The sequence below is a fragment of the Neolamprologus brichardi genome, chromosome 11, assembly GCF_056152115.1.
Source record: "Neolamprologus brichardi isolate AB-2024 chromosome 11, ASM5615211v1, whole genome shotgun sequence".
Taxonomy (NCBI): domain Eukaryota; kingdom Metazoa; phylum Chordata; class Actinopteri; order Cichliformes; family Cichlidae; genus Neolamprologus; species Neolamprologus brichardi.
In genome coordinates, this window is record NC_142114.1 from 23,000,702 (window position 1) to 23,023,554 (window position 22,853).

At 40.4% G+C, this 22,853-nt stretch overlaps 1 protein-coding gene across 5 annotated transcripts; it reads right to left on the reverse strand.

Moving 5' to 3' along the window:
- Positions 1-335: 335 nt before the first annotated feature.
- mag (myelin associated glycoprotein) lies at positions 336-21,389 on the reverse strand. 5 transcript variants are annotated; one of them, XM_087848374.1, is made up of 13 exons: positions 21,327-21,389; positions 12,635-12,754; positions 9,966-10,071; positions 9,201-9,276; positions 8,726-9,094; positions 8,322-8,618; positions 7,141-7,398; positions 6,314-6,574; positions 5,612-5,920; positions 3,997-4,096; positions 3,285-3,381; positions 2,956-3,009; positions 336-2,640 (listed from the first exon to the last, which is right to left on the reverse strand). In XM_087848374.1, the coding sequence occupies exons 4-13, from the start codon at positions 9,244-9,246 to the stop codon at positions 2,482-2,484; spliced, it is 1,950 nt and encodes a 649-aa protein (XP_087704500.1). In that variant the 5' UTR covers positions 9,247-9,276; positions 9,966-10,071; positions 12,635-12,754; positions 21,327-21,389; the 3' UTR covers positions 336-2,481. The 5 variants fall into 5 exon arrangements, with proteins under 5 accessions (XP_087704500.1, XP_035764055.1, XP_006791803.1 ...); XM_035908162.2 differs by lacking the exon at positions 21,327-21,389 and adding an exon at positions 16,242-16,364 and having other exon boundaries at positions 9,204-9,276; XM_006791740.3 differs by lacking the exon at positions 21,327-21,389 and adding an exon at positions 16,242-16,364.
- Between the last annotated feature and the right edge of the window lie 1,464 nt (positions 21,390-22,853).

Consider the following 22,853-nt stretch of genomic DNA (forward strand, 5'->3'; position numbering starts at 1 on the left):
AAAAACGTCAGGTCTTCACTTGTAGTTAAAACCAAACTTAATCTGAAGTTTCATCATCATGGTTTATTCATTTTGACAGAGAGATTCATTTGGGTTCAGTTCAGTTTAACAGTTAAAACTGAAGTGCTCCTTATAATGTATCATTCTTTGTTTCACAATGCCTTTCCCCTCTAGAGATGTCTGTACCTGTACAAAATTACTGTAGTTTGAGGCCTATAGTGGATTTTGCTCTGCTGATTATGAAACCATTTAAACACAGCTCACATAAACACTCTGCTGCTTCAGTCAACTTACTCCATCATTTTAAATGAGACAGCCAAACAAACCAAACCGAATTTCATAATAGGATTTTATAAACCTTTAGTCGTTATATTTATATCCAAAGAAATTTTAATCTTCACAAAGAGATTATTTCTCCATTTTTTTCTTTTGTTTTCCACTTGACTTTTCCATAAACATCTTTACATACATTTAACAATGTACATTAAAAATTGCATATTTGCTATTCTGTGTTACATTGTTAAAATCAATCTGAAGTGCAATAAATACCAATTTAAATCAAAATTACAATCAATATCTATAGTTTCTTATGCAAAATGATAGGGTATAGGGAGTTATGGCTACAGTGTGTGTGCAAGTCTGAGAGATGACTCTATAAGACATGGTGTAAACTGACAAGTAGTAGGCTTCTTGGTTTGTTTAGATCAGGTATGAGGTTTGCTCTGTACTAAGTAAAAAGCTACACAATACAATGTTCTCAACTAGCTTCAGAAAATCTGAAGGCATGGTGCTTCAAAGGTAAAGATTGCTTCCATTAAGCTATTGCTTGCATTAAGGGTAACTTATGACTATAATTGGAACTAAACAAGTACCAGGGACCAAACTCTGGACATCATGGTTCCTGTGAATTTGGCCATTTATTAAAAAAGAAGAAGAAAAAAACCCTGTCTCTTGTGAGTTAATACATTCAATGGATAAGCAATGCTAAAATACTAAGTACTCCCTTAATGATTAATGGAAACAATACAGAAAACACAGCCTTTGATTTAACTTCATGTAGATTCATGTAGTCAGAGGTTGGGAACTGTTTTCTAACCTTCTATTAAGACAGTGTTCAGTCAGAGTGGCTGAGTGACATGTGACAAAACTGCTTTTCATTTGTCAGTCTGGCTTTTCACTGCTGTTCAATACTTGAATGTGTGCCTGCTGGCAAAAGAATCATGCAGGATGTTTACTGTACAAACTAGAATCCCTGTCACCATCAATATACATCAAATTAATATATTATTGACACCATCATTATCAAGTTAGACTATTAGTGAGCTTTAATAATACACCACAGGTTCATCAAATGTCATTGAGTAGCACAACCAGATGGCTTGTCAGCATCACCTTTTGCCATTCAAACATTTGACGCAATCCTGTGAGAACAAAGCACAGACCTCTAGTGAGGCGATGCTGAAACTTCCCAAAGACCCCAGAAATCAGTGTCCAGTGATCTTTCAGCACAATTTGAATACACACACCCATTCATACATACACACATTGTCTATAGGAGATAACACTTTGGCCACTCACAAGCAAGTATGTTGTGCTTCAGGTCTGTATTTTCTAGTTGACTCGAATATTTTTGAAGACACACGTGCATTGTGGAAAAGAAGTAGAAAATGAGACACTTTGCGTTGGCCACAGTGGAAGAAATCCCCTCAGATCTCATTCTTACACCTACACGAAAAATGCCAGAATCAAGGTTTGACCTTTTTCAGAACTGGAAAGTGTGTCGCTTAAATTTACAGACTTACTATCAAAAGTGATGGTGACTTTTTCCATTTAAAATGAGAGGCTACTGTGTCACAGCACACATTAAATACAATTATGTAGAATCTAAAGGCATCTCCTTTTCTCACTTCTTACACTTATCTTCTTAGGACACAACAAGATAGGAGAGGGTTCGCTCTCAGTACACAGACACATAAAGATAAGACAACAAAAAGCAGTTACTCCTTGCCCTGATGCTTCGACTGGCAGCAGACACAGTGACAGTTAAAAGAATAGATGGAGAGCAAACGGTGAGACAGACACAACAGCAATCAAAAGGAGAAAAGAATAAAAATATGGCCACCGTTTAACGCTGTGTGTAGAGACAATGTACTGCAACTTGAACTAGGCTTGAAATTAACATGTGTTTTACATTGTCCAGTTGGTGTTGCTCAAAACCACCAGAAATACCAGTTTTTCCTAATGGTGGTATGTGACGGGGGATCCCATGGAGGAGGGGCAGTCCATAGCGGCGGAAACTGCCACAGAGCAGATTACATGTGATAAATTTGATAAAATGAGGGGGGAACAAAAGAGTCATATGCAGAGTGAAATCCAGGAGAAGAGGTGGGGTTATTACACAGTTTACGGGGCAGATGATGTGTGTAATATAGGGCTGCCACTGCATCTCGCATAGCCGAGGGATCAGGGAAGGATCGCGATTCATTTGGCTTTGATTTCTGTGTAGTTGCTGCCGTCATCCCTCCTCCCTGAGGCCCCCTCCCTGGACCTTGCCCCGATAAACTCCAGGGAAGCGTAATTCAGCTCTTGCCTCTCCAGTCCTGCCATAGAGCCCACAGATTGATAATCCCCGTCTTCTCCCTGCAGACAGAAACACAGTTTAGCGGCAAAAATCAGCGGCAAGGTGCCAGTGACACCTCAGATTGCAGAAGAGCGCGACAGACACTAAAGAAAAGATGTTAGTGATTACTGGTCGACATACTGAGAGGGAGTCTGAGATGTTTCCTGTTAGACTGGCAGTTTGTGTTAGCAATGAGGCAGCCATGCAGAAGGCAGTACTGGAAACAAACGGCAGTGTACAGAACACAGAAGCTGATATGCGAGGAGATGCATCTGTCACTGAGGCTTGTGTTTTTTGGTTTGTTGGTTTAATGGGGATTTGTAGGGGAACCTTACCGTAGTCTCCTCTAGAATGGAGTTAAACTTTGAGCCCAACAGCTCTGTCTTAAGCTGTGCAAGAGTTAGGGGAGAGAAAAACACACAGAAAAACGCAGAGAAGCGATGAAAGCAAGAGAAAAACAGTGTTTGGAAAGGTCATGGTTGGAGCTACTAGACTGCTAGTGGGACAGATTCTTTCTGGTACCTCATTTCAGAGGTTAACACGGGGTCTTATCATGACTGTACGACTTTTTCATTACACAAAACTTTAACCCCAAACAATCTGAGAATGGTAATCCAACCCATCCTCAATCATAATCATAATCATTGACATCAACATGTCTCACCACTTTCTTCCTCAGATTTTGTTTGTCCTTCTTGACTGCGCTGTAGTACAAAGCTGGGTTCTCCAGGACCACGTCCTGCCTAGGGTTGCCATTCTCTCTGGGGGACGGAGTCACATAATCAGACTCGGTCTCGACTGCCACTAACGCAGGGCGACACGCCAAGCCTGGGCATCCATTTTAAAACAACAAGCTCTGTAAGGTTATGCTGGAGGCCAACCGTGGCTGTGAGTGACGTGGTTATTTTATGGGTTTAGTCGCTGAGATCACACCCACTTCAGGGCCAGAGAAAGCTTGCAAATTTGGAGGTCCAAATATGCCTTGAGGCTAAAATAAAGCACTTTGGTTAAGAGGGCTACTCGAGTTGTATTTAGCATAGCAGGTCAAGGATACAGAAGCAGTGTCAGAGAAGGGAATCGTGCCTGCAAAATATAAGGTTAGTCCAGCTTGCTAACCAACTCCACAAGGCAGCCAGTGTAGATCTCCAAGGATTTCAACAAGGACTTGTCACTGCAAATGAACTGAAATTGCTCAGGAGAAATAATTCTCACGTCCACATCGGTCCCACATTCACTCGTATACAGTGTGCAACCATGTGTTTTAGAATGGATGACTAGGCTTAAGTGTTTCCTTGGATTTCAGAAAATGCTTAGTAAGGAAGTTGACTACTCCTGCCTTGCAACGGCTTCTCCATTAGTTTGTCATTTATACTCACTTCTTGTTGTTGTGACCAACATATCTAACTGCTGCAATGATGAAGGCTATGACTGCCACTCCTCCAATGGTGCCGACTATAACTGCCATCATGTACTTTTCTGAAAACAGAGGTGGTAAAAACAAAAATGAAGGGGAGTGAATTACTGTAAACTTCATTGAGTAACACATGGAGAAACTGCCCACCGAGCTAACAAGCCATATACACTCACTGGCAGCTCTTTTAGGTACACCTGTTCAACTGCTCATTCCACAGATGTCTAAACAGCCAATCACATTCCAGCAATTCAGTGAATTTAAGACCATGTAGACATGTTCGAGTCAGCTTGCTCAAGTTCAAACAAAGCATCAGAATGGGGAAGAAAGGTGATTTTGTATTTCAGTGACTCCGAGTATTTCAGAAAGTCCTGACCTATGGGGATTTTCCCACACAACCATGTTTAAGGTTTACAGAGAAAGGTCAGAAAAGAAAAGAAATTATCCAGTGAGTAGCAATTCTCTGAAAAAACAATGTGTTGTTCATGCTAGATGTCAGAGTGTGATAGTCAGGCTGCTTTGTGCTGATAGGAAGCCAACAGTAACTAAAAAAAACACTCATTACAACCAAGGTAGAAGAGCACCTTTGAACATACTATCTTGAAGACGATAGACTACAGCAGCACAAGAACACACAATCAGCTAGAAGCACGACTGAGGCTACAATACACAAAGAAATTGGAAAAATGTCTGGTCTGATGAGTCTCAATTTCTGCTAAGGCATTTGGATGTTATGATCAGAATCTGCCCTGTGTCAGCAGTTCAGGCTGTGGCGGTGGTGCGATGGTGTGGGGGATAAATTCTTGGCACACTCTGACTTCCTGAACATTGTTTAAATGCCACAGCCTACCTGAGTATTGTTGCTGACCATGTTCATTCCTATGTGAGAACAGTGTACACATCTTCTGATGGCTGCTTCTATCAGGATAATGTCTCAAAGCTCAAATCATCTAAAACAGGTTTCATGAGAGATGCTATCGTGTCAGTACGGAGCAAAACTTATGAATATTTTCAGCAACTCCTGGGAATTAATGCTGGTCTGAAGACAAAAGGTGGTCCAACCTTGTATTATTTATACCTAATAAAGTAGGCAGTGGATGTTGTGAGTATTTATAGCATAGTCTAGAGGATTTAGGTATAGAAGAAGATATAAAAAGAAGAAGACTTTTTTTTTAAACTGCTGACCATTGTGGAATTTTTAACTGCTAATCAAATAGGAGAAAACTGTGCTTTTTTTGTTCGGGTCCATTTTCTGTAGCAAATCAATAAACATTTAATTTATGGAAATGGGTCAATGTAAGTGGGATTGATTGAAAATTGACTACGGTGTTTAAGTTTATTGTAATTAGTAGAAAAGCACAAAAATTTCCATTGCCTTAAGCTTCATGACACATAACAGGAAATAGTCATAAGCAGGCATTGCTGACTCGTAAAGTACAGATAAATGTCAGAAATAACATCTGACATGTATTAAAATCTTTATTATAGTGTCATATCAATTTAAATAGGATGTGATAATAGTGACACAATCCCACAATACTTAGTGTCAAACTAAATACTAAGTAAAGTTGTCTACTCACTCTCTTGCTGCAGCTCCAGAAGTATGCTCTCTCTTCCATATGCATTGGAGATGCTGCAGTGGACGTTGACAGCAGGGCTGCCGTTGTCGACCCGTTCACCTTTCTCCCGTAGCTTGATCATTCCTGTGGACGTGTGCCCGTCTGTGTGCGTGTAGAAGTTGTACCGGCCATCTGTTTCGTTGATGGTGATGTTCAGGTCAGGCAGGTAGAACTCGATAGTGGGTTCAGGGTTCCCTGTGGCCATGCAGACACACTGGACACCTTCCCTCACCACTGTGCACTTTGACTCCTCCAGAAGCACAGGGGCATCTAATGAGGGAGGGCAAGAGATGATTACATCAGATAGCTGTTGACTAGTAACAAATTATACTCCTTTGGTCAAGATTTCCTTTAACCTCCTAAGACCCAAACTGAGTGGATATCAGGCCCTTGTAGAGCAAAATTGAGTATTTTGGTCTAAATAACCCAAAATGTGATGTCCACATATGTGGACGCCAGGTTCTAGGAGGTTAAAGTATGTTTTTACTCAAAGGAAATAAGAAGTTTTGTGGAATTCTACAAAGTGCAATTCACCATACAGATAGCACATTACCGTACATTGGAGGGTTACACAAACGTATCACTTGCTGCCAACATGCTTTATTCTTTGACCTAGTTTTAGACTCCCTTTAAAAATATAATACAGAAAAGTGACGCACTCACACTCGACAGTGATGTTGAGGGAGCTGCTGGCTCTCCCGTGCTCATTCTCTGCCAGGCAGCGGTACTGTCCATCTCCCTGCGGCGTGATTTCTGCAATCGTCAGCACTGACAGCTCATCCGCAGTGATGGTGCCCACCAGTTGCCCATCCTTCAGCCAGGTGAGGGTGGGTGCTGGGCTTCCCCGTGTGCTGCAGTGCAGGGCCAGAGTGGTACCCTCTACTACTGTAATGGAGTCATTTACCATAGGCTCATGGGGAGGATCTGCAACAAAGAAGAGAAAATGAATTTGTTATGTTTACTATTCATATAAGAAAACCTCTATCTTATAATTCTTACATAAGATCCTTCTTCATTTCAAAGGCACAGAATTAAATAAAACCCACAATATCTTTTTTTTTTTCTTTTGGACACACAGTGACCTAAATGAATAAACAGTGACTTTGATATATCTAAAAATATGCAATACAGATTCTGAGCAGGTTTTTGTAGTACATTCATTTACTGCAGTATTGCAGTACAAGTTGAACTGGCGGAAACATTGTGATATCAAAATTTTTGCCTTGTCTCACCCAATGTTTGTACCAAAACAAAAAGAACATTTAAGCTCTATGGACCAGATACATTGACATTTTATTGTGGGTTTTAATGGTGGTTATTAAATGAAATCTTATCAGTAAAGTAGCAATGGTTTGGAAAACATTCTTGTTGTGAGTCCCTGTTTAGATCAACTGTATTATGAATCCACACGGGGGGTTGACATTCAAAAGATTTTCGCTTATGCTTACAAATGCTGGGGTTGGGAGTCATTTGCTATCTCAAAAACTTACACTTTACAGCCAGGTAGAGTGAGGTGTTCATGATGCCATAGCCATTGTCCCCAACACAGGTGTAAATTCCCTCATTTGCAGGTGTCACATCATCTAGCATGAGCGAAACATTGGATGCTGTGTCCCACAGCAGCTCCTGGTCTCCAAACATCCAGGCGATCCTGGCAGGAGGGTTACTGTCTACCTCACAGTGCAGTGTCACAGAGCTGCCTTCCATCACCTCTGAAGAGGCATTCACCCACACAGAGCGTGGAGCATCTGCCAGGAAAAATATAACAGGGAATTTATTTTCCAAGAACTCAAATGATGTCTGCAATTCACAGAATAACTGTCTCCTAAAAAATGATTTAATCTTTTCAATAAAAGAAATCGACAAATTTACACCCTCAAATAAAGGTTGAAAGGTAGCTCTTTAACTTGAGGGGACTTCAAAGCAAATTATATCTAAATAAAAGTGAAACATGCAGATTGATGTTTTGTACTAAATACTGTACAAGCACCAGATATTGTTTTCAACCATGCTAGTGACAGTTTTAGTCAGCAGTTAGCTGAAATGGTTCAGCAACTTTTAGATCGGTTTTTGTGAAACGAAAGTGAAGTGAACAATAGTTTATAATATGAGTTCACACTTTGGTAATTTGAACTGGAATATTTTGTACTGTTTCATAATAGTGGGATTACTGCTAATTCAGATTTATCAGTGTTAAGAAGGTTTATTCATCTATCACGATAGGAACAGAACAGAAACTGCAAAGATGCTGTCTTGATCTGAGGTCATTCCATACATGAGATTTAGATGAAAAAAAAAGTTGTAGGCTATTGATTTCTTGTCATCCTCAGTGACTACTTAAATACTGTCATAGCACCTATGAAATCAGCTGTACTATGTCTCCGTGTTAACTAACAATTCATTTTAAGCTCTTCGGTTATTTTTTTTCTAAACCATACAGATATCTCTTAATGTATGTTCAATCATCCAGGTAAGGGAATCCCAGAAAACTGAATCCAGAATCAACTTTCTGACATAAAGATATGCTTGAGTTTTGTGATCTCTGAGAAAAAGATCCACTTCAACTCACTTCACTGCAAACTGTCAGGCTCAACATCCCGTTTGCAGCCATACTAACATAGTGGAATGCTTTTCAGTCTTTCAGTTTGATGTTTTTATTTTTTTTACTTACACTTGACGTCTAGATTAATGAGCCTCTCATAGGCTAGTGTTGTGTTGGGGTAATAGACCCTGCAACCTAGAAGCTGCCCATTGTGCATGGGCCTGGGTGTGAAGGTGAGGGTGTTGGAGAGGACTGCTGTGTTGCTTTCTTCCACGAGGTCAGTGCTGAATTCTGGGTCGGGCAGGTAGTCCGTGTACATCCACTGGATTTCTGGAGTCATGTCTGGGCAGTTATCAGGAGCATAGCATGTAAGCTCCAAGCTCTCGTCACTAACAATCTCCTCTGGTACATCGATGTTGGGCTGATCTGGAGACAGAAATATAAAGGGAAAATATGATTGTTATGGCTTTTTTAATAGCTATAAATTTTCAGCTATAAAACGACTTCCGATCGTCCTGTCATCAGTCACTTACCCAGAACCTTGAGCTCAGTGAAATCGGGGTATGTATAGATGTTGGCTCCACCGAGATCTGCACGAAAGTAGTATCTCCCCGTGTGCTCGGTGCCAATGTTGTTGATGAGCAGAGTGCAATTCCTCTGGTGCAGATCTCCCAGCAGCTTGGTTCGGCCCTTGTAGCTCTCGTGCACAACGTCTGTACGTGATTTAAAGACTACAGGAGGGAAGAGTTGTGGGTAGGGCTGCCCAAAATACCAGATACCATGAATGCCACGGCTCGGCCTTATTCCAGACGGATACATAAAGGTGCAGGGGATGACCACACAGGAGTTTGTCATGGCTGAGATATCCCGAGGTAACCAAACATTCCACTGGCAACTGGCATCTGGGGGAAGAGACAGAGGCTCAGTGGACTCTTCAACATACAGGATACACATAGGAATACTACCTGTCTATCATCATAAAAATATAGAAGTAAAGGAATGTATTACCACTGATGAACAACAGCAGTGGTAGGAGCAGCTCTAAACACCACATGGTCTCTGCTCAATACTGGACCATAGACCTCTGAAACAGACACCATGCTGTCAGTCATCAACAGAAAAACATACACATACACACAAATATCACGTTTCCACCACTGATGCTGCTGCATGACTCACACGCCGCACAGACCTCTAAAAAACAAATTCAAGATGTTCTTAATGTTTCACAGTTTCTTGGTTTTATAGTATATCATAGCAATCCTCTATCAAAAACCCCAACGTGGAACTTTTCAGTAAAACAAAGAAAAACAAAGATCAGAGTATCAGTTGTATCAAAGTCCCACAGGTTTTACTTTTGTGTCCGGCACAAAACATGACATGACATTTCTGCAATATTTAGTGTGCAACATGGACCACACGTTACAGTATACGGACTGAAAAGTGTCATTAACATCCAAAAAGATAATACATTCCTTCTTGCTATACTGTGAATACTACAGAAAAATATAATAATGTCAACGTCCTTTCTGTCATGTCCTACATTTAAAAGATGTAGAGCTAAACCTAACTTGAGCTATGTCTATGAATATGTATATTAAGTGCAGTTAGTGCTGCTTGCAAAGGCTCAGTCACAAGTTGAAAACTGCTCATATGGAGAGTTTTGGCTTTTTATCAGATTGGGTTGTGGTGTGAACATTCTTAGAAAGAAAAAGCACCTCGTATACAAGAAGTAAAAATAGGTCTTACTGTTTTGAACTACTGTGGTTTTACCTTGAAATACGGATGGTTAAAACGAATGGAACGTCTGAGAACAAATCTTCAGCAGTTCCACTAGAGGGTGTTCACTCACACCCAGACAGCTTGACAGCCTCCGTCTCTGTGGAAAGAAAGAAAGAAAATACCAGTGACATCAGCATTGCCAGGCGATTACAGCACTCGCAGCCCACTCGCTTGCACAGACCAATAGTAAGTCACACAAACACAGCATCAGTCAGCACCTGTTTGCTCCCCCTCAGTAGAGTCACTCTCATTATTGTTGCCATACGTAAGCCGATTCAGTGAATGGCTCTCACTGTTTCCTGAGCCTTGACACAAAGCCAAACTCCAGTCACCACACATCATGTCATTAGTGGATTACTGGTACTTTCTGTGCTGTACTACAAATCAATCCGAGTAGACAATATTCACTTATCAAAGCGTATGAAAACAAGTGAGATAATGAGAAAGTGAGAAACAAAAGCACATTACCACAGAAGAATCAAGCTGTTTGTGTTGTTTACTTCCTTTGCTCACTTTATAGTCTGGAATATCAACCCTCAGGTTGAAATAAATCAGTTCATATAAATTTTCATCACATCTATTATGAGCTCTAATGAATAATATTAAAGTACCACTGAACAGCTACCCTGAAGTACCCCTGAGCAAGGTACCGTCCCTACACACTGCTCCCACTGCTTCACTGAGTGAATGGGTCAAATGCAGAGAGAGTAATTTCCCCATGGGGATCAATAAAGTATACATTATTATTATTATTATTATTATTATTATTATTATTATTATTATTATTATTATTCTATATAAATTCAATCTGTCATATTTTATTTTATTGGCAATACCTGCACTGTAAATGCAAAAATAGCTGAGGTTTGATATCCTAATAAAATCATGGCCATTTCAAGAGTACTGGGGTCAGAATTCAAATATACATCCCATTACTGTGGTGCTCAGAAGGCAATAAAAAATGCATTGTCCTTAAATTCACCACCAAACAGCAGAAACAGACTGCAAGAAAAAGCTCATATTACTGAATCTTACCCTTTCTAATTCAACTGAAATAGTCATGTTGACATGTAATAACATATGTTAATAAAGGCTTGTTGGACTATTTCTCTGTTATTTTTGGATATGTTTGCCTTTATTTTCCAGTATGCTGTTGAGATGCACAGTAGAGTGGGAAGGAAGATACCATGCAGTAAAAATGGCATGTGCTCTGACCCCCTTATTGAGGCTTTTACATTAAATTATGCACCATAATGTCTGCATATTGCTCCTCTCTGAGATGATAAATAGCCATTTTCTCATAAGCCTGGAGTTTTCATATGCTTGCAATGTACTCTGAAATTATCATAATTCACTCATTTACAATCCAAAGTGCAATATAATGCCATTATATTTGTATTATTTACTTTGAGTTCACAGTTGTTTTCTTATTCCTAAAGAAATCTATTTGTCTAAATGTGGCATACAAATGAGATGTACACCAGTATGATGACTGTTAGTTTGGACGTAGAATAAATGCCTGTAGAAGGAGAAGCAGCGGATTTCAGCCTCACGATGCAGCAGCCGGTGTGTGCAGATGGCGGGTCTGAGAGTGGATTGTGTTTTAGAGCTTCGTGATTAACACATCCCAACATCCCCCAGAGAATCCTTGACCAATATTAGCCTTGTTGTTAGAGAGAAGGGAAAATTCAGTTGATTTTACACTGAAAGAAGCACTGGATGTGCCACTTATCATGCAGTCCAATAACTAGTCAGTCACAGTCACAAATTCCTAGGAGCATGAGGATGTAATTTTATTTTTACACTTTATATTTAAATTTGCCTGTGATCTTTAAACCTACCGTATCTGGTTATTTTGGGCACCTGGAAGCAGTGGACTCAGGTTGGGAACACAGTATTATCATGAAGTTGTTACCAAATATTTAATCATTTTCATTTCTGGTAAACTAGCATAATCATTTGAATTTGATTTTCTGGCCACCTGGTAAATGTAATCCCAATGGTGTGTCTTGTTTAGCTATGTTTTTGATTCTAGTCCTGAGGGAAATTACTGTTCCGTTTCTAAACACTCTGCTGTCCACTATGCTAACCAACTTGATGCAAATTGTGTGTGGTGTAAAGCTGAGGGATTTTTAAACCTTTTTTTAGCAAAAAAACAAAAACAAAAAAAACAACAGCTGCCTGCTGCAACTGAAAACTGTGCTATTGAGAGTGATGAAAGTGAACCTAAACAGTCTCAGAACTGCACAAGCAAATTATAAACTCCGAGTAAGTGAGAGGACCTTTTTTATATATATTTCAGCTACCAAAAAACCCAAATATCTATATTGTAGAAAGGGTCAGACTTTGAATTCTTGGCCAATAATGTCACACTGTTGGCTGGGACAATTCAAACTTTTCTCCAACGTTGCGTCAACCTCAGACATCTGCACTGCAACAAAAAGCCAAGAGCTAAGTAAGTGTGTCCAGGGTGAGAGGCCATGCATCAGCAACATAGGAGAGAATAGAGCACAGCAGCTGGGCAGGGCCACTGACACCACCACCAACCTTACCAACAAAGGCTTTATTGATGGGATAGACAAATGGCTGGCACAGAGCACAGCATACGTGTGCACACTTTTATATACGCGACTCACGCAATGCACACAGAAAACACTTGCCTCATAACAGCCTCAGCACCAGGCTCCTGCTGCCTCCCAGCCTTGACTTTTTCTTCGTCTTTCCTTTGTTTTTGCTCTCCCCGAGTTGGTTTTCTTGCCCTGCTTCCCAGATGCCACTGTCTGTGGGAAAGGATAGAAAATGGAGATAAAAAGATATGTTGAAGCAGACAAGGGGAAGAGAGGAGTCTGTGTGAGCTCTGGTTTACATGTGTTGTGGGCAGATCTGAATATGTGTACTGCAGGCCCACTCAGCATTCCTTTACTTTCCACCACTTCCATGCACTGTCCTATGTGCCTTGATGCCCTGAACTTTGAGCCTACATTATGCTTCAACCTCTGAGACTTCTTGACATTTCTTGAACTTTGTTCACACAGACTTGTTGTTGTGACTGAGACACAAGGGCCAAAGCTGCTCGGTGAAGGAAAGATGACTCATTATTGGTTTTAGTAAAATAACGTTTAAACTTTAGGGAGAACATGAAACATGAAACTTGATGTTAGTTTCGCTGTGATGTTAGGGTTCATTTGTGTTCACCATGACTGCATAATCAATGCAACCGTTTTCCAGATGTGTGTGGGAAAGCATAGAGTAATAGTCTAAAGCGCACAATTAGATTTGTGAAAACCATGTCTAAATGAATTTAAATTTCTGAAATTAAGAGTCCTCGGGGCATGATCACTGATCTTTCCAGCCTTATGCAAATCTGCAGTAATATTTTCCCTACTGAGGAATGTTAGTAGGCAGTAGTACAAGCATGGATCCACTCAGAGGTCTACTTAGCTGACGTATAAATATAACAAAGGCAAGTTGTCTCTCCAGTAAGGAAGTTTTTTTTCTCACCCTTATTATTATATGTAGAGTGAGTCACTGTTCAAGAGCCATTAGGCCACAGGCCAAGTCATGGCATTGAAGGAGTTGTGGATAACCTCAAGGGAATCCCTCTAGAAACAGACTGGAGAGAGTCTGAAGAAGACAGTGTTGCATTGATGCTATGGAGCTATGTACAAATGAATGCACAGCATGCCATAACCCCTACACACACATGCAGCATAAGGCATGCCAGCACACTCCACAGTGTGGGGTGTGGAGCTATGCGACCTTCCTCTGCTTCCCTTGGTGCTGGTTGTAAGATGAGCATGCTCCATTGTCCTGCTGGGACTCTAATCATTGCCTATACAGTGCATGCACATTAAAGACTCAAAGGGTAACTTATTAAAATGTATCACATTTCTTCTCTGGTCCTTTATCTCAAAAAAAGAAGCAGAGGGAACTTTACAGAGAAGCAATTAAAAATAGTTTAAATGTAAAAGATAACTCTGAGTAATCAAACATGTTTAGCTTCATCTAATCTGTGTGATGCCTTGTGCAAAAGGTCCTTTTCTAATATCTGAGGCAATCAAACTTCAACGTAATCATTTATTCCCCATCACACTTCGGGGATACAGATGCTATCTAAACAATCAGTTCTGCTAAATCAGGCCACGACACCTTTGATGAGTCATTTCATATTACTGAAATTGCTCACACAAACCAAAAGGTTTACACGAACACCCCGCTTTGCCAAGAAGAACATTTTCATTGTGAATATCATCTGCACCACATCTATACGAGCATCACCAGAGCTCTTGGACAGAGAGAAAAAGAATGGGAACCTTGTATGCAGAACACTGCTCATTGTCCAAGTGAGAAACTGAAGGAATTTTTCCGGAACAGGCCCGCTCACAGCTTGTGCTTTGCTGCTTGCCTGTGACGCGCGTTGATCCGCCACAAGCTAAGGCTCCCACTAAAATACTCAGAAGAGCAGATGGTCTTAAAACATGGCTGCTCCCCCTCCCACACATGGCGCGCTGAGCTGCGATGAGCCCAGCGCACCACACACACACACACACACACACTCATGTGCACAAGATACAAACATAAACACTGAGATATGCCAACATCCAGTCACACATTCTGTCCAAGGTACTGCAGAGTGTTGGCATAAGTAAAAGACTGGACGTATGTATGGCTCATACATAAGGCTCATCATGTATGTACTTATTTTAGTGTTTAGGTACATTTTAGCTATGCTTTACTCTTATCTGAAGTCTTTTGCAGGAATCTTCTGCTGGCAGTATCATATACCCAAAAGTGAGAAACCACAGAAAGATGGCCTGTGTTTTTCCCGGTATTTGCATGAGTTTGTGGGTGTGTACCATCACTTTCATCTCAAACAACACACAGAGATAGATTATAATTATAAATGGAGGCTTTTACCAAGAGCAAAACACACCCACAGGATACTAAAGCAAGCTTTATTTGGCAGACCACCAACATACTAAGAGACCAGGAGCACCAATAGCTTATATTTCTCAGCTACCTGGCAAAACCAACTACTGGCAATCCCGATCCCTGTGTGCAGATGGTAAGCCACAGGCCCTCTCTCTTTACAGCGTTCTCCCTTCCGCTCTGAACAAAAGGGGGCGACAAACAGTGCCATCACCTGTTCAGCCACACAGACAATGCATATGTGGATCCATCTTAATGCTTCCTAAAACCTTCCATTTGACTTGATGTCCTGAAACAGTGTGTATAAAATGCCAGGTGTGGATTTAGTAAAAATCTAAAAATAGGAGGTATTCCCATTGTTGAAATGTGAGGCTAGTTTAGATTAATCAGAAAATTTCTAAATCGCGACAGTTTAATTGGAAGGACAAATTTTTCTTCACATATCCATTAAACCTAGAAGTGTCACAAAGTTTAAGGTGAGAAATTCAAATGTTTCTTGACAGCCGGTGTGATTTAGCATAAATTAATATCTCTTTGTGGCTCTGCGATCTTCTTTAAAAATCACTAATTGGTATATAATTAACCAACATTATGCTCTCCTCAACTCCTGAAGCAGCACTCTGAATTATACGAGAAACACATTTGGTTAAACATGATTGTTTCCACTTTTCTCTTTAAAAAAACAAAACATCCTCTTTGAGATTCAAGGAATCACTCCAGCTCCTCGCAGTCTCATTACAGAAAGCATATACATCCAAACTACTGTTAAATGACTTGTAAAAATGTTTTGCTTGGTGTGTAATCGAAGAATCTTCTACCTGGCACCACATGTCTGATTAGACCGTAATATGTTGTGGCATTTGCAGGAACAGCTCAGTGCTAATGGCACAGGCAGTAAAATCTGTCCAGTAATAATTGGCTGGGCTTTTAGCATCCCCCGCTAATGTTCAAAACACACACACTCACTCATCCATGCACGCTTACACATCATCACAAACACGTTCAATCACGCAAGCGCTCATAGAGGTGTACACATGCATAGACACACACTTACTCATTACCTAACTTGGTCTAACTTGTGATTCATACAGCACATCTCACTTTTTTCACACCCTCGGTCACGCATCATATCATTTATGAACGCTCACGCAAGCAAGCGCTCACTCACCGTGTCCGTAAGTGTTTGACCTTAAAAAACAAAATTGTTAAAATCAGATTAATGGACTGATTAAATAAAATTCAATCCCCATGTGAAGAAATCTGTATCCTGTTGCTTTTTCTCTCAGGAAAAGATAAAAACCTCAAAAGAGGATAAAAATCACAAATAATGCTCCTCACCTGTGTAGGTGACCACAGTCGACCTCCAAACGTTCAATAGCTCCTGTATGAGCAGCTTCAGCAGCCACACTCACATGCAAAGCATCGCACCACCAAGACCTCTCGCCACCCTCTGTACCAAGCCCCAACAGTGGGAAATAAAGTGCTCTGCCCACCACCACCACCATCACAACCATCATCACCAACAACACCCCCCACCCCCCGCCCATCTCAAAATGAGTCCTTCAGTGTAGCAGCATTGTTCCCAAGCTTTGCCCCAAGGCTCAGCCATTCATAAATACACATGGGGCCACAAAGGGCCACTCTGTTCCATCTCACCCCGACAAATACGGGTGAGACTTTGAGCTCCAAGGCCTTTCTGTCCAACATGATGACTTGGTTTAGGTTGGATGGAACTGAGCATATTTGATCATTTTGGATTGATGGAGAGGCGATCCACTTCTTTCTGGATGTCAGTGTAGCACAAGGCAGGAAATGAGTTTGGGAGGGAGGCTGAATAAGAGGGGTATGAGTGAAAAGAGAAAGGAATCCTATGAGGCTCATTCAAAGCCTGTCATTGATAGAGACTAAAAACCTCAAATAACGCTAGGAATCAGAGGCTAGAAAAAATAAAGAATGCTTTACCCCATAAATAAATAACTATACACTTAGAATAGTGTATGTTCCTTTTTCACAGAGCCAAAGCTTCAAACACTAATATCAGTGGATGTACAAGAAATCCCTACGAGGTAAAAGCTATGGATTCAGGCTCTGTTTTAGACAGTGTTTTTTCCTACTATTGCGTATGATGTCAGCAATCACCGATACCCTAATATGGTCTTCACACACAGCTGGCTATAAGTACAGAAGCCCCACCCACTTGATGTTCAAACCTTTTGCTTGAGTGGCTGGTTGGCGGCCAGTCAGGAAAAAAATGAGCTAGAAATGACGTAAATGTGATCTATGGGGCTGTGCTTGGGGGGGGGTATAAGAAACACAAGGATTATTTTGAACTATGAAGTCCAAAAATGAATATATGGAGTCTAAGATAAGGGCAATTTAGATGTTAAAGGGTCTGCTACTGTTTTGTTAAGCAATAGCTTAACAAAAGAATGGGGATAGCTCAGTGGTGGCCCCATGATCAGAAGGTCAGGGGTTCGAATCCACTGAACGGCTACCCTGAGGTACCCCTGAGCAAGGTACTGTCCCTACACACTGCTCCCTGGGTGCTAGATTGGTGGCTCCCCACTGCTTCACTGAGCGAATGGGTTCAATTTCCCCATGGGGATTAATAAAATATACATTATTATTAATAAAAAAAGATACTTAACAAATTGGAAACTGGGAATTACAATGCTCCTGATATGGCATGAAATTAGCACTAGGGCCAATTAAACAGTAATTATGACATCATAACTCGTCTACGTTGTTTAAAGTATGGTTGATTTTCCCTAGAATTATTGGGCTTGGCTTTTTTCCCCCTACATCTTACCATAGAGCTGACGCTGATGATTTGTGTGTGAGAACCATCTCCTCTGCCTTGGTGAGTAAGGACACAGCAGACTCCTCCTCTATATCCTTTAGAAGGGCCACACAGTGATCTGAGGTCACTGTGCAGTGGTTTTTGAACGCATTCATTTTCTACCTGTGCAGTCTGTGTAATAGTTCTGCTTTGCAACTTTTCAGCCACCCTAACACATAACAAGCAACAGCAACATAAAGACAGTCTGGGTAACTAAATTGTGACATTAGCATTTTATTGCTGCTTAAGTTTTGTCCAAAGTCAGTTCATCACATTTCTGTTAACTTGCTTTAAGTTGCTTCAAGTTAGAAAGCACACCTGCATGGTGATGCTAGCTGACCTATAAAACTGCCAACTGCTCCTTCCTTGCTGTTACTAGAAAATGCATTATTAAGCCTATGTGGAATTACGAGTGTTTAGACAGTAGCATGGTGCTGTAACCGTGTCATGAAGCCCCAAGACTTGCAAACAAACCTCCTCCCTCCCCCTAACACAGTAGCCATTGTCTCCCAAAGCCTTCTGGGACAGAACAAGCTCAGCTCGAGCCTGACACCGCACAACACTGGGAAGTCGATGTGCACAGATAATTGTCTTTTAATCACAACAATCCCCTTTTCTCTGCCCTCGCTCATTTGTCTCTGTCTCTTGTTCGACTGTTCTCTCTTGGTTGTAATTCTTGTGCCTTTCAGCGAGTTTGACTGGCCACAAGCCGGGCTGAAAATGGACAAAAACTGATGGTTTCAAATTTAAAGTGTCAAAAGCTGAGTTCTAATCTTAATATAATTTTATTCATTCCTTAACAGTTTTTTTCAAAAATGATGAAAAAAATAAAAATGATGAAATTTAGGTTTTCTGGACACGTATTATCTCGAGGCATTGAAAATAATGATTGTCTCCATCTCAGGAACAAAAAGCTTGTTGTCGAGGTGTGAGCACTTCAAATGAGGTCAGACATCCACACATGGTGCATGCAGCACTTGGCCATGTGTGGAGGCAGAAATTGAACTTTCCTGAAACCTTTTTATGAAATGATTCTGATTACTTTTTGCATGAACAAATGCAAACCAAGAGTGGCTTTGCAGAAAGACTGTCTGAAAGTATGAAAGCTCATCTCCATTTGAAAGATTACTGTCTCTTGTCTCAAGGACGTCTGCCATTTCACCTTCCATTCAGCTGTGACTGCTCAGCTATGAGCACTTTTACATTTCAGACATGGCGAGACTACGTGTCATGGGAACTAGTTTATTTCAAGTAAACTCTGACTGGGGCGACCGTGGCACTGGGGGTTGGGAAGCGCATCTGTAACCGGAAGGTTGCCGGTTCAATCCCCGGGCTCTCTGTCCTGGTCGTTGTGTCCTTGGGCAAGACACTTTACCCTACCACCTACTGGTGTTGGCCAGAGGGGCCAATGGTGCGATATGGCAGCCTCGCTTCTGCCCCAGGGCAGCTGTGGCTACAACTGTAGCTTGCCTCCACCAGTGTGTGAGAGTGAGAGTGAATGAATAATGGAATTGTAAAGCGCTTTGGGTGCCTTGAAAAGCGCTATATAAATCCAATCCATTATTATTATTATTTTGTAATCCTGGAGCCTGTTTCACAAAAGCCACCCAACAAATGGTGAAGAATTCTTTTTTCCTTTAACAAGTTAACTTGTAAATGGTTGATAATGGTTATAATCTCCCTCCAACAACTGGTTTGTTCTCTTTGATTTACCATCTTGTTTAATGAACTAATAAAAAAAGCCCTGTACACCCATGTTTAAACCACACGGGCGATTATGATTGTTTTGGTTAATTGGACTTCTTATCTGGGCTTTGTAAGTGTGCACAGATGCACTTCACTCACTCTACTGTTACATTTCTTGAGTCTGGACATATCAAACATTTATTATTCTTATTAGAATCGAAAGGCTCTGCCACCTTCAGCTTGAGCCATAGAAACTAAACACCTGCATGTTAAAGGTTTTAAAATGTTATTCTTAGCTGGAGATTTCATAGAGAAGCAGCTCAAGATTGGGCTGGTTTGTTTAGTTTGGGATTAAAAGTAGGTGTGCAACCAAAAATTGAGTCACTTTTTGTGGACAGTGTTACTGCCAAAACGTCTAATCCACACATGCTCTAACTCTTTAGCAATGTTAAGAGTAAAAAAACACCAGAATCTACATAATGCAAACACACAAAGACATACTTTTACAGCATTCTAGTGTAACTATTGAGGGTGTCATGGTAAGAGAGCGATATAGAGGGGGTGTGTGGGCTGGGATTGTACTGGACAGAGACTAGTAACCGAATAAGCCTCTGAGAATGGACCCATTGTGTCTCTCTTCGCTTCACTGGACAGTAGCAGATAGCTACCATTTGCAAATAGATGAAGAGTTGGTGAAACACGATGATTTCATGTTTCTGTTATTACACTTAGCAGATGTTCACCTAAGTTGTTTTATATCTGGTATTAATGCATTTAACTTTAAAACTGGCATTGCTTAAACAAAGTGTACCAGCTGCTCAGGTATTTAAGCACTGAGTTTCCTCTCATTTGTATAAACAGAAAGAATTTTAATTTCAAAGTTAATGTCCCAAGAGAAAAAAGTCTTGCTCAGAAAGATGGTGAAACTCACAAATTTAACTTGTCATTTATTTCCCAGTAAAGTAAAGTAAAGTATATGGTTTGGTATTAATGCCAAATGAATGAAAATGAGCAATTCTTAAAGGGATGTTGACCCTATTTAGGAGGTTGGATACAGAGCTGCAACATGTGTTGCAAGGGATTTTTATTCCCAAAGGTCCACCTAATCTCAAATTTGTCCTAAGTTCCCATTTTGTGCTCCAACTGTCATGGAGCGGCTTTGGATTTGTAATGTGCTTGATGTTCAGTTTGTGTCTATGCAGGCCCTCATTAGGAAATCCACGTATTTAAAATTTTAACTTTTTCAAACTGGACATATTATTGACAGCTACTTTGATTTAAAAAGAGAAATAGTAACCTGTGACCTGTCACTGTTTGTTTGAAGCTTGTTTTTGGGTCTGTGTTCTGTTGAAATCGCCTAAACGGGATTTGTCTTTCGACTTGACGCTACAGATAGTTAAAACTGTGTTTAAAATGACTGAAAGGCAAAAGGACAGCATGGCTCCAACGTGAAAAAAACCATTGAACATTAAATGATAATTAGCTGATAATTTGTTAAGAACATAGGGAAGCTCAGTGGTTTATTTTTTTTTTCTTTTATCTTTTGGTCAAAATGTTTGAAATACACAATGCAAGGATATCAAACAGAACATATCACCAATTTCCCCTGTGTATCATACTTAGATGTAAATAGATAACCTGCTAAAATGTGACAGGGTCACCTTTAATTATAATGCAATAATTATAACATGCAATCAAATACACAGCACTGCTGTAATGTACACGTATCCTTTCAGAGTTGCCACAGTAGTTCACTGTCTGGTATTTTGTTGCAAAGCCAAGTCTTTTAAGTGAGAATTTCAAATCCATATGATATAAGACAAAAAGAGTAATCACATAGTTGAAAAACCTAATCTGACTGCTCACAATTGTAGATCAGAGAACAGCAGAGCTCTTACCTTATCAGCTGATCAGACGCCACTGAGGAGACTCGTCTCTCTCCAACATTTGCTTTCTCCACTGCTCTCTCTCCTCCCTCCTCTCTTTCGCTCTCTCTGTCAGCAGATTGGATCTTTGGCACAGAAAAACTGTGATTGGGAGGCCAGCTGAGGATTATTTTATTTAATTTAAGATTGTTTCTGTTTTTTCCGTTTTAATTTTTTACAATTTGGCTGCCATTTCTATCATTATGACAACACTGTAGCCAGTGAAATAGATTTCTTAACCCTCTACCGCATGACTTTTTGTCAGAATTTTGGGGGAAAAATATTTTTCTCAATTTTGGGGGAGCTTTAGGGTCCCTAATAATAATAGGGTCCCTAATAATATATCAATCATATTATTATGATTGATGCCCCCCCCCCAAACAGATATTGGTTTGTTGCTTCAAGGCAACACTGTGCGACAAGGGTAGTAAAATGCCAAGTTATTCTATAATAAGTTGTATTAGTACAACAAGGATGAACAAATAAATGCACAACAAATAAACAATGTAAACATTTCACAGAACAATAAAACACCAAAATATCCAACATTTGACCCTAACCCCATGCACACGCACGCGCGCGCGCACACACACACACACACACATTGTGTTTCCATCACTTTTGGCGAGACTACGTGTCATGGGAACTAGTTTATTTCAAGCAAACTCTGACTGGGGCGCTGGGGGTTGGGAAGCGCATCTGTAACCGGAAGGTTGCCGGTTCAATCCCCGGGCTCTCTGTCCTGGTCGTTGTGTCCTTGGGCAAGACACTTTACCCTACCACCTACTGGTGTTGGCCAGAGAACAACAAAAAACAAAAACTTACAAAGCAACTTAAATGACTTAAATGATTGCAACTGTATTCACAAATATTCACAAACCAGCCAGCTGAGCCTTATTTTATTTAGAGGAGTTGTGTCAGATGCGTAGCACGGATGATTGCTACTGTCTTTACCTTTAATCATCTATCAGGACTCATAAAGACCAGATATTTACTGAATGATGTGTCCAAAGTGTCCAGTGTAACAAATATTACTAAACTGGTAGTGAAGTGGTATAAATGGAAATTAAAATTCAGAGTTTTCTCCATCGGAGCATTTTGTACATATAACAAACAATGCACATTAGCATCATTTGTTACTGCCATGTCAAGTGTGCCTGATGTGGGTGTAATATGAATATTCTGCTTATTGGATTTAGACAAAAATGCCAGCCAACTGCCTCTGGAAGACCTCTGGAGATACAGAACACAGGCAGAGCATGAAAAACATTTAAAACAGGCTACAAAACACTCACTTTTTCATAGATATGAGAAAGAATATCAAGATAATTTAAAACATGTAAAGTACACATGTTAAAATGCACTAAAAAGAAAGCGGAAAAGTCAAAGTAAGTTGTGCACTTTCTGCATAGGAATTACTTTTTGACCAATAAATTAGCCCACATGTTGTTTCTTGTGGGTTGTAATATATATACACGTTTTGTTTTCCTGGCTAGCAAA

Bases quoted from the DNA above. Each gene is read 5' to 3' on its own strand.
- mag (XM_087848374.1), bottom strand. From the start codon at position 9,246: ATGTGGTGTTTAGAGCTGCTCCTACCACTGCTGTTGTTCATCAGTG. The intron at 7,399-8,321 runs GTAAGTAAAAAA...TTTTCCTGGCAG, and splicing joins CATTAATCTAGACGTCAAGT to ATGCTCCACGCTCTGTGTGG. The intron at 4,097-5,611 runs GTGAGTAGACAA...CTCTGTTTTCAG, and splicing joins TCTGGAGCTGCAGCAAGAGA to AAAAGTACATGATGGCAGTT.